The following is a 13267-nucleotide window of genomic DNA, read 5'->3' on the forward strand; positions in this document are numbered from 1 at the left end:
TCTCATCGAACAAATCCTAATTGTTTAATTTTATTTCTCTGTATTTTAACCAAAAAAAGTTATAATTGTAAAAAAAATATTGCGTTAGCAAGATTTATAACAACGCTTTAAAATTTTCAGATAAGCGTGTAAAAATTTGGATATTATATATTATTTATATATGTATATTATTGATACAAATATATTTTCATCCGACATGGTTATATATTTTTATTAACTTCCCGTAGGGTAAGTTATTGTAATCGTCCAAAAATCGAAATTGAAACTTTTTACATTTCTTCACGTTTTGGACATTTTGGCATATCTCAGAAAAAATGGATGTGTGTGCGTGTGTGTGTGTATGTAAGTATAGATACAATTTTTCGTCCACGCTTTCGGGCGCACAGATCAACCGATTTGTATGATTCAAAAAACATTCGACTCCTGTTGATAGGGAGATGTGCTGATTAGTTTCAATCGCAACGGAGCATCCGATTTGAATGATCCAAAAAACATTCAATTTTAATGACGGAGGGAAGTGGTAATTAGTTTTTGGCGAAGGCAGGTCCTTGCGTTTTGAAGATACCGAGCTAAATATGCAAAAATGTCAGTTTTTGAAAGAACTAAGCATCCGATTTGATTGATTCAACAAACTTTCTGCTTGTGTTGACGAAATGATTGCTTTTGGGATTTTTTTTAATTTAACAAATTAAATACTTCGTAATATTTATTTTATTTAAAAAACACATAAAAATAAATTCATAAAATTTAACGTAACATAAAACTAACCACCAATTATTTGTAAACACTTCTAGAATCTTGTTCCATAGCATTAACACTTTCGGGACGGCACCAATTTCAAAACAATCTACTCTACCGGCTGTAAACTTGATTTATTGTGTATGTTATGCAATTTGTTTGATAAAAATTTGTGGTCATTGAAGGACACACATTTTTAATATTAATTTATTTTTGATCATTTTATAAAGAATGGTGACGTTCAAAACAATTTCCAAAATGCATAGCTGGTTGATTTTGACATGTTTTACAATAAAATGTTGTTCGCCGCCTTACTCCTGGTGCTTTTCTGTCAGAACAGACAATACAATCATTTTTTCTTTTAGAATTTGGAATATGAATTAGTTGGATAATATCATCATCACATTCATCACATTCATCACTATCATCGGTGCGAATAGTAATTTCGTAAAATTTGTCTGTATGAATGTCTATTTGAAACTCATCCTCACTACTGTAATTCACAAAATTTACTAGTCGTTTTGCCATATTTAAAAGCGCTCGGTCGTTTTAAATATTAAAAAAAGACCATATAGCAAAGAAAAAGGCTAAAAATACTACTAAAATAATTTAAAAATATTTTCAAAATACAATACTGTTTATCACTGCTATATGTAGTTTATTCAACTTTTCGATGCAAACTGAGTCATTGTTTATAAAATAGCCTGTGCCCACAGAGTATGTTTGTCCACTGAGGTGGACAGCCGTCCCCAAAGTGTTAAACCATTTCTTTGGAAATTTAAACGTGCGTAAAACAACATTTGATTAAAAGTATTTACAAAATTTAAAAGGCTTACTATTGAGTAACCTTTTAGAATCAGTTCGATTGTAGCAGCCGAGCGATTCACATCGAATAAATAATCGTAAATAATTACATAATGTCTTCCGAGTCGGATGGTCAGTGCGGCCGACCACCTGACCCAAACCTTTTTACCTGCCGCTCTGCGATTGGAGAATCAACAACAGATGCAAAGAACACTTGTTTAAATAGATCGAGTGACATGGATTTTTGTGATACTGAAAGTGTAATTAGTGTAGAAAATGAATCAGTTAGTAGTTGTGATTTGAATATTAAGAATAGTGTTAATGTTAATTATAAGTATAATATCAACGATGTAAGTGCAGATAATAATAAAAGGGAAACGTTAGAACAAAAGGAAAACAAAGGGGAAAACAGTAATTTAGCGTCAAATAATAGTGATACAACAATGGAAATAACAAAAGATCTAATAAGTGACGAAAACAATATAAACGATCAAAATAAATCAGATGAAAGAGTTAATCCATTAAATAATTTGATACGTTTTGAAGGTTGCGATATGGGCCCTTACACTATATTTGTTGAATCCAAGGACAAAAATATAGGCCGACTACACCCGATGGCTTTGGGAAAAATCATACATAATGCAGGGACATAATTTCAAATTTGGTTTGACAGAAGTTTCGGTTATAGGAAAAAATAAAGTGAAGATGGAATTTAAAAGCGCCAGGGTGGCGAACAAAATTCTAGATGACAAAATTTAAAAAAAAAATAATCTGAAGGCATACATCCCGAAATACCTACTTGCAAGGCATGGCATAATATTTGATGTGGATGCCAATCTCTCACAGCAAGAAATTATAAACGCCATTGAAACAGACATTCCGATTATAGACGTGGTATGTTTAAGACCGAAAAATAATAATACAATAAATTACTCATCACAATGTGTCAAATTAACGTTTAGGGGCGCGTTTACCGAATAAGGTAGCTATACATTCGGTAAAATGTGAGGTTCGACCGTTTGTACAGAAAGTGGTCCAATGCTATAAATGCTGTCGGTTCAATCACGTTAAGGACTTAGATTAAATTAGTATTAATTTTAAATTATGCAACGAAAATAAGTTTAAATACGATCATAGCCCAGTAAACAGATATCGGTGGAAAATTAAAGATGCAGATTGGTCAGGTTATGCGCAAACTGTAGACAGAATGTTGTCGAATACTAATCTCAACTCCAATCCGATGATTTCCTATTCCAAGTTTATTGAATGCATTAATAATGCAGCACTAATGAAAATTCCAAAAACAAATCTGTATTTGGGTACAAAATATAGAAATAAATCAAATCCTTGGTGGGACGAGGAGTGCGACAAAGTGAAGAAAATAAAATCGGAAGCAATTAAGAAATACAAATAAATACCAAACATAGACAATTATATAAAATACAAGCGAGCGGTAGCTAAGTGTCGATTTGTATTTAAAAAAAAAAATACGATAAATGGACAGAGTTTTGTAACTCCTTCTCCAGAAACATGTCTTCACAACAAATCTGGCACCATATAAAGGTTATGAAAAATGGAGCCACTCGAACCAATGCATTTCCTAACAACTTAGCTGATCAGTTTCTTAACTCACTTACTCCGGATACGGTAATTAATGATGTCAACATACAGGACATGGAAAAAAATGACGAATTAGAAGGTCCCTTTACCATTGATGAATTACATTTGGCACTAAAAAGAAATAGTAATACTGCGCCGGGTAATGACAATATACATTACCCCATGCTAAGTAACCTATCAGATAAGAGAAAAAAAATTCTACTGAAGGTCTTCAACGACATCTGGATTAAAGAGATTGCTGTAAAAGATTGGAGGACATATATCACAATACCAGTCCTAAAGCCTAATAAGGATGCAACAAAAATAGAATCATATCGGCCGATTTCTCTAGCGTCATGTGTCTCCAAAACATTCGAACGCTTAATGAAAAGAAGAATCGAGTGGTGGCTCGAGAACAAAAAGAAATTGCCAAGTTATATGCAAGGTTTCAGAAACAAAAGAGGCACGTATGATGTTCTAACTAGTTTCGTCTATGAAATTCACAACAACCTGGCAAAGAAAAATTGTGTATTGACTATCAACTTGGATCTGGAGAACGCATACAACAGGGTTCAAATACCGATTTTGATAAACATTCTATATGAATTAAAACTCCCTAAGAGATTTATTGTTCACATTTATCATTTACTGAAAGATCGAAAATTAGTCCTCAGATGTAAAGATACGCATTATGGGCCACGGTATATGTCGGAAGGCTTACCCCAAGGTTCTGTCCTTAGTCCCTTGTTGTTCGACGTATACACGGCACACCTTCAAAATGAGATTGGCCAGGACACTCGGATTATGCAATATGCAGATGATCTAATATTATCACATAGTGGAGTGTCATTAAATGATGTGATCAAAAAAATGGATCAGACCATGACATCATTTGGAAAATGGACCACATCTCTGGGATTTTCAATTTCCGAGAATAAAAGTGCAGTATCCTTTTTCACCAGACAAAAGAATTCTATTGCGATGAAGTCAATAAAATTAGGTAGATACACCTTAAAAATACAAACTTCCACAAAATGTCTGGGTTTGACTATAGATAGCAAATTACGATGGGGTCCACATTTGGAAAATCTGTCAAAAAAATGTGAAGATGCATTAAATATCTTGAGAGTATAAAATCACATGATGTATGGCGCTGACGTAAAGGTTGCAATCAGGATATATAAACAGCTTATATTATCTAAACTAGATTATGGCTGTTTCATTTATGGGGATGCAAGTAAAAATCTACTGCGCAAACTGGATACCCTGCAAAATAAAGCTATAAGGTATTGCCTGGGAGTTTTGCGTTCAACGCCCATTAACGCCTTACATGTGGAGGCACACATAATGCCTTTGCATTTGAGGAGGAAACTGTTAGCAACGAAATTCGTCATTGACAGAATAAGGTCCAACAACGTAGAGGTGATACAAAAAATTAGTAGTGCTAACAACTGTCAGAACAGACAATATTGGCAAAATAAAAAGAAACCTATACTTATGTCGGTGTTTTCAGAAACAGAATACAAATGCAAGCCATTAGAAGAACAAAACAAAGCAACAAAATTCTACTTCGACTATAAAATCACCACTACAAACCTTCAAAATATCATACAGACGGAATTTTGTAATACATATAGCAGTCCAATTGATTGGGGGTATAGATTAGAAATTGAAGATAAAATTAAAAACACGTTTCCGGACTTCGAGGTTTTCTTCACAGATGGTTCAAAAGGTTCTGAAGGCGTAGGTATATAAATGCGTCGATTTATACAGCTGAAATGTACGCCATAAACAAATGTATTCGGAACATCGCCTCACTTGGCTTAGAGAAAGCAGTTGTATTCAGTGATAGCCGATCATCTTTAGAGAGCCTGCTATCTATAGGCAGGGACCCAAGTTTTTTAGTGTTAGATACTCTTAATCATATACATAACATACTCTCGAAAAAAATCCGTTTACTTAATTTGGATCAAGAGTCATATTGGAGTAACAGGGAATGAAGCTGCTGACAAAGGAGCAAAAGATGCAATAAGCACAGGTATAATCGTAGAAGATGGAATATCCCACCAAGATATCAAAAACCTCTTTAAGGCAAAGATATATAAGGAGTGGCAATTGGAATTCCAAGAGTCATGTCGTGAAAAAGGACAATTTTATGCAGCCATACAAGAAAAAATTCCCGTCAGACCATGGTACGACAAATTTACGAGGAGTCGTCATTTTTACTGCATTTTTAATCGTCTGAGAACCAATCACACCTTTACGCCTTTTCACTTGAATAGGATCGGAATTAACATCAATCCGTACTGTCTTTGTCTTGGCGAAGCAAATAATGCAGATGCCAATCACCTAATTATGGAATGTAGACATATGGAGGAAAAAAGAGAAAAACTATGGAATAAATTAACAAAACTGAGGATCACACTTCCCACAAACCTGAGACTGATGTTGGCAGACACTGTAACGTATGATGCTATATACGAGTATATATGTAAAACTAGATTAATGGTATAGACTTATAAAGATTCAACATAGTGTAATTAAAATTAGGTGTATATGTGTATAGATGTGTCTTTGTGTGCGTATGTGCGTATATGTATATGTGTATGTATGTGTGTATATATATATATATATATATTTATATATATGTGTATGTATGTGTATATATGTATATGTGTATATGTATATGTATATGTGTATATATATATATATATATATATATATATGTATGTATTAGTCTTAATTTTTGTAGATGTGAAATTCTGTAGATAATGGCCAATGTACAAGCTTACAAAGCCAATAAAAATAAATAAAAAAAAAAAACCTTTGAGAATAAATGTTAAGTATTAAAATCATTATATTTTTATAAAGACAGATTGTAATTAATAAAAAAAATAAAGTACTTAAAATACTTTATATTATAAAAATAAAAAACAATCGCTATGTCGGTATCCCCATCTGCATGGTTCCCTAAATTCGACATTCGACAAGTTCTTCATCCACAATTTTAGTGTATTTTCTCATGTGATCTTGTGAGTGCCTGCTAGACTATTTTAGGTGTAAAATAAAAAAATATGTATGTAGCGAGCCCATAAATAGGATTCACACTTTGAAAAAAAATTGTTTCATAGACAAATTCGCAGATAAACCCGCTTTTAATATTACAGCTTGCTATAATAATTCTCTCTTACAATGTGGTTTCCGTACAACATCCCATAAGGTGCATTCGCACAGAAAAAAAACTGTACTATTACTATGAACGGCACTAATAACTAGATAATTTAAGGGGTTTAAATGTAAGTTCGAATCTAACATTTACAATATTAAACTTTCAGACAATAAACAATATAGGACTTTAGCACTCATCACATGAATTGCGAAACGAAAATAAGGAGCGGCGCCAAATCTCGATTTACAAAATGTGGACAATGACGACAGTTTATTTATGATAAACTTAAAATGAATTAGTGATGCATAGCATCGTGCCTTAAGTTAAATTGCTGGTACCTCCCGTACCAGAATTAAATTTTCGAGCAAAAATAACATTGTTCAAATCAAATTTGTGGAACACAATGGGAAATTGAACAAACTAGGGCCTGTACAGTCGCGCGTAACGCTAAGAGTACCCCGCATCACCCCGCATAGAATTCGTTCGGAGCAGTGCACGATGCGGGGTACTATTTTAGCGTTACGCGCGGTTGTACTGACTCTGGTTTGTTCAATTTTACAATGTGTTACACAAATTTGATTTGAACAATATTCGCAGCAGTACTGCAGAAGAAAAAAACAATAGGCGTTCGAATAACGCTAATAAGAAAGTAATCGAACGAAACGCACTACCTGAAAACATTAATTGAAAAATTGTTTTATCATTTTTAGCTAATTATGAATGATTATTTGGCACCATATGTTCTACATTATGTGGTCTAAGCCAATGTGAGTAGAATCACGTAATTTCTTTTCGACATCTTATGTTTACGTCAAAAAGTGAGTTTGGAAAGGAGGCCTATTTTCAATGATATCTCGGCCATAATGTGAGATACAAACTTTATTATTGATATATTTTAATTTTTTCAAGGCGACCTTCAAAATGGCGTATTAATTATTTATATACCAGAATGGGGCCAATTATGTATGGCAATGCGCCCATACCCTTGGGCGTCCTGACTATTATATAGTACAATTATGTACTCGACTGGCAGACCGTTGCAACCGTCAGAATGTTCTGGCTGTTTACACATACTTTCTGAACAGTTAAAAGAATACACCCTCATAATTTAAGCCATTTTGGAGCAGGTTATAAAAACTTTATTTGATATTTTCAAAAATCGAAGGGATGATGACGTAACCGCGAGATGACTGCCAAAATGGTACTTTCTTAATGGACCGGTAATAAAATATCATTTAAAAACTTTCTAGCTTTGTGAAAACAGGTTAGTCAAATAGTTCGCTGGCCATTAGACAATATGGTGACACTTAGAATTACTGTCACGAGTAACTACTGACGCTCGGCCGTACACGTCCGTATCACGTCCGTCACGTAATGGTGACGCTCGGCTGTGTGGGGCCATCCACGCCCGTCAAGTAAACTTGCCGCTCGTATCGAGTGGTTATTGAACTTTAACAGTACAAAGATATCTTGTGACATTAAGCGTCGACAAAATGCAGGGTCTATTATATTATTCTACTTAACGTGTACTACTTACACGCAAATATGATGTGTAGGCTAATGTATAGCGCAAATATCTTATTAATTTTCGATTACATAAAAACGGTATCGACGGTACTTCCTGACACCATAATCAAGAATATTAACGACCTGGTAAATTTTGTTTGACGAAAGTATTTCGATTAAGCGACTCGACGCAGCAAATTCAAGTTAGGAATAGTGAAATTATTGTGAAAATTGATCACTCAAGCAACACATAAAATTGTGATGAATCAGCGACTGACATCATACGGTGTATTATTATAGATCATTTGAACTATTCTATAAATATCGGTCAAATATGCGAGAATGAAATAGAAGGCAAATGTAACTTCTAAAATCAAGTGATTTCGAAATAAACACTATACTAAAACTAAACTAAAGAAAACATGCTTACCGAATTTGATTATAACGATTTTTTTTATCAATATTTGCACCTGTTTCATCATGAAATATCAGCAATTTTTTTAAGGTAGTGCATACATAGAATGTCTAAATAGGATGCCGATTCATTGATTGGGCGTATTATGAATTAAGATTTTGCTTTTCGAATTAATTTAAAATATGCCGGTTCATATTCGAGCATGTGATCAAATTTCATGATAAAAATTTGGTTGAGTTTAACCAATATACTTGATAAAATAAAGATCGTAAACATAATTTACAATAAAAATATTATATTGCAAAAATTATAAAAAATAATTTAATTTTGAAGACGTGTTGAAATATATTTTCAAATTAATATACGAGTTCTTCATCGACAACCGATGAGTAAACATCTAAATCAAACAAACAGTGAGTGTTAAAATACAAACAGACAGTTCGAAGAACCAAGACCGTACCACAAAGCAATAGCAAAAAATGTAAGTTGCTGTGCCAATCATCACACAAAACAGATTTCTACCACTAAATGACAGTAGTACACTACATAACATTAACAACAATACTCGAGAAAATAATACTAATAGCCCCGTACAGCAACCACCGCCGATCTTTATCTATGACATAGATAATCTGAACTACTAGAAATAAACACTGTTATATCATCGAATGATTATCACGTGCGTACATTAAAGAACAACGTGCTCAAAATATTTTGCTTAAATTCGATGTGTTTAGAACACTAGCTAGATATCTGCGTGTAACCAAGGTGCGGCATCAACTAAGAGAGGAACGGGACTACAGGGTAGTGATCAGATATTTCTACCACACAACAGACACAACTGAAATAGATAACGCATTTGAATCATTGGGTCACAACGTTAAGAATGTAACAAATATCGTAATCGTACAACCATACAACCATTTAATCTTTTTTATCTAGATCTGGAACCTTACAAAAATAATAAAGACATATACTCAATTACAGAACTGAACAACCACAAAATTCGCAACGAAGTCGCGAATCTTCGATCAAAATTTCTATTATTATTTCATTAATTGATAGAGCTATTGTTTTGAGTAATTTTATCTTTTGGAATAAAAATTTAGATTTAATCCGCTAAATTCTTGTACAGAACTCATATCTGTTTTGTAAGTTAATATTATTATAAAAAACCGTATTTAATATTTAAATAATAATAAAATAAACATTAATAATGATAACATTTTGTTACTTGTTGATACTAGTTTAATTATTTCTTCATCTTAAATATAAAGGTATTATTTCTTTACCATTTTTAGGCAGTTTACTTATTTTTTAAAAAAGATATTTTCTGAAGAAGGTTTTCTTTTAGTTTACAAATTGAATTGTAATAATTGTGATAAATTCTATATTTGAGAGAGTTCACAATATACCTAAGAGAATGCTTCAACATAATTATAATTCAAGAAATAAAAATCAATACAAAACAATGTTATCTGATCATATGCAAATTTTAAACACACTTTTGATTTAAACAATCCCATTATTTTATATATTGAACAAAATGTTGACTTAAGTAGGCTTGCTGAATCTGTTTTCATTTTTTTAAATTCACAATGTGTAAATAAGATGTTCTTCTTCTTTGCTTTTTGACAGCTATCAAAATTTAGTTAATGTATGTAAGTCTGATTTTTTTAATATTTGAACAATTTTTACCACTTGATATTTTCTTTTCTTCTTCTTTTTCAGAATTCGAAATATTTTGATTACTTGATTTTATTTTTCAAAATTCTATATATATATATATATATATATATATATATATATATATATATATAAAGCGAGAGGTTTTTCTTCAGATGGTGAAATAATATGATAAAATTGTTTCTTGGGCATCCATCCAGTAATTAAAAAAACAGTTTTATTGAAAAATGTTTTTATTTAGAGAAACATACGTTTCGGGTCTTGATTTGACCCATCTTCAGTGCATACAAATAAGTTTTAAAAAATAACACAAAAAACACAACAAAATTCCACTAAAAAATAATTAAATAGGAAATAAAAAATTGATAAGACATCAAGTTATGAATTTTTTTTTTTTTTTAAATAGTAAAATTAAAATAAATAATATATTTTATTATAAAAAAGGTTTTTCCAAAACGAACATGTCAGTTTGGAGACCGTGTTACGTGTTACGTGTGACTGGATGGATGCCCAAGAAACAATTTTATCATATATATATATATATATATATATATATATATATATATATATATATATATATATACAACAACATATTGATGTTATAATTGTCAAATAATATATAAAATAGTTTTAAACTGGTTTGGTACGTATAATTTTAATTCTGTTTATATAGTAAGTTTATATGTTTATTATATGGATGTGTGTGTGTGTGTGTGTGTGTGTGTGTGTGTGTGTGTGTGTAATTTGGAACTACATGCTTTATGTAATCACTCACGTTTTGTTGTTCAGTGATTGCCCCGTTCATAGCCGCCTGCTGTTGCGCGGCTTGTTGTTGCTGCTGTTGTGCGTTCGTTTGCTGTTGTGATGATTGCTGCTGGGATGGCTGGGGAGAGAATTCGGCTTGTGCGGCGGCAACAGCAGCTTGTGCTGCGGCGACAGCCGCTTGAGCGGCAGCTTGTGCTTGCGCCTGAGCAACAGCCGTTTGCATTGCGGCAGCCGCACAGGCTGCAGGTGTGGAAGGTGAATCATGTTTTACTAGACCAGCGACCGTAACTGCTACCGACGTATCTTGTTTAACGTTTTGTTGCCCTCCTAATAAAGGTTCGTTAGCGGCAGCACCGACGGCGGCTGCAGCCGCAGCCGCTGCAGCTCCGCCGCCTGCCGGACCACCGCCTCCTCCGCCACCCCCACCAGGAAGTGTTGGTGGAAATTGTGGTGTCGCCGGAAACGGGGCGCCCATACCCGCTTGTACCACATGCTGAAAAAAAGAAGTATGTAATTATTTTTCTATATTCGATCAATCGATGCAAGTTTGAAGCCGCATGAATTAAATAAATAATACACTCATCAATATAGACGATAAAAAAAATACACTAGTTTTAAGATACAATCAACAATTATTTCTCCAAAATATTTATACTATACATTATCAAAGCAAAGGTATGGAAGCAATGAATCGATCCATCTGTACCATCACTAACCATCCAAGAAAACAAAAGCTAATGAGAATTTTTCCATGGATTCATAAAACATTGAATATTTGTCGAGTAAACATATAAAAATCACTACTGTTGCTTAAATATCGGTTGTAAAATATTTCTAGTTAATTTCAAGTTGAATATATTTCAAAAGATCATATTCCATTATTAATTTCCCGAAGAAGAAGTTTGTTTTCATCAAAAAATCCGATTCGCTAATTCTATGTTTTCTCGGCGTTTCAAACTATTCTGAATCGGATGAGAATAAATTTGGAGGAAGTATGTGTGTGTGTGTTCCTCAAAAACGGCTGGACCGATTTCAAAAATTCAAAAACCATTCGATGTATCTCGACGAGGACTAGCGTTTGTGTGAAGATCGGCCGAGCCGTTTCTTTGTAAATCGCAAAAAAGTGAAAAAGTTTTCGTCCACGTTTTAGCCCGCAATTCTGAATCGATTTTGAAAATTCAAAAACTGTTCGAAAGATATTGGTTGGGAATCGACCTGATTAGTTTTTGAAAATTTGCTTTCAGAAAATACTCCTACCGGGTTGACGTGTTCGATTTTCAATAATGTGTATGTAATAAATCCACTTCGAATACTTTTAACCACTCATAAATTAATTTATTTATCGTAAATTAAATCGATTATGTGCACATATCGGGAAGTTCATATAACTTATCTAAAGACAAAATACCAATACCAACTAGTTTAAATATATTTCGTAACGGAGACTAATATTTCAATGAACCCTTTAATATTTTTGTGAATCCATTAAATATGTATTCTTTACAATCGTTTCATAAATTCAAATGATGATATTCGAATGTAAAAAGAGGATTTTTTCACCTCGATAATAAGTAAGACTGGTACGAGATTAAGTAGGAGAACGTATTCAGAACATAATATTTAGGTGCTAAGGTACGAATATGCCTTTTCTTTAACTATTATGAAATTCCTCTCATCTAACGAAACGATAGCAATGCTCCTGTTACATACAACATGTTCACGAATACATACTTACAGTGGTTACGATTTCTTTAACCCTCCGTCGGTCGGATATTTTTTCACCTTCGAACGGTCGGAAAGGTCTGGATGGACCACCATTCATTTTACATGCATTTATATGGGATAAATGAGTTTTTGGTGTCATATATTAACGATTATATAAAAAAAATCAAGAAATATAAAAAAATCGTCGCTTTTTTTGTTAATTTTTCTGTTTTAAATCAATGAAAAATAATATTTATTCTTTTTCGGCGTCTTTGAAATGAATGTGAAATTCAAATGAAAACGAAATGAGGTGCGTCGCCTTTGAAATGAGCTGTAAAACTCAAAGTGAAAATATAATTTCACTACAGGTTTGCCAAAAAAAATTTAGAACGCAGTACGGGTAGAAAAATTGTTGATAATGTGTGCATTATTCATCCGATTGCGATGTGTGTTTGTGTGCGATTACCAATAAGTTTCGTAGGTTTTCAAGGAACTCTCGTCATGAAAATACTAACATTCATGTTATAACACATAGCAAAGATTATAAACAACGCAGTTTGAATATAAAATACCATGAAAAAAGACAAAATACTGGTTTACATATATCAAAAAGCGTATATTTCATACAAAATGTAAGGTAAAAGACCCAGTTATTGACCCTGGCCCAGTTTCTGACCTTTTCAACTTTTTTTGGAATTAATTAAAAAACTATACATTTAATGTGAAAATAATTTTTTTCTTAATTGACAGTAATTTATTCTATGCCTCATAAATGTCAATTAAAAAAATATAAAAAATATTAACTAAATAAAAATTTTTTAAACCAAAAGGGACTGTAGAAGCCATTTTTTAGCTTTAGTCTAAACAGTTTATGTAAGGAG

The 13267-nt window shown here is 32.7% G+C and overlaps 1 protein-coding gene across 1 annotated transcript in view; it reads right to left on the reverse strand.

Moving 5' to 3' along the window:
- Positions 1 to 13267, reverse strand: part of LOC113377334 (RNA binding protein fox-1 homolog 2) — a 312484-nt gene that overhangs the window by 231180 nt on the left and 68037 nt on the right. Inside the window, exon 2 of the mRNA XM_026617617.1 lies at positions 10693 to 11175. Within this exon, the coding sequence (XP_026473402.1) occupies positions 10693 to 11175 (483 nt within the window). The remainder of the gene's footprint in view (positions 1 to 10692; positions 11176 to 13267) is intronic.

This window comes from Ctenocephalides felis, unplaced genomic scaffold, assembly GCF_003426905.1.
Source record: "Ctenocephalides felis isolate EL2017-DRISC unplaced genomic scaffold, ASM342690v1 CF-g0.4_SCAFFOLD_01886, whole genome shotgun sequence".
NCBI classification, from domain to species: Eukaryota; Metazoa; Arthropoda; class Insecta; order Siphonaptera; family Pulicidae; genus Ctenocephalides; species Ctenocephalides felis.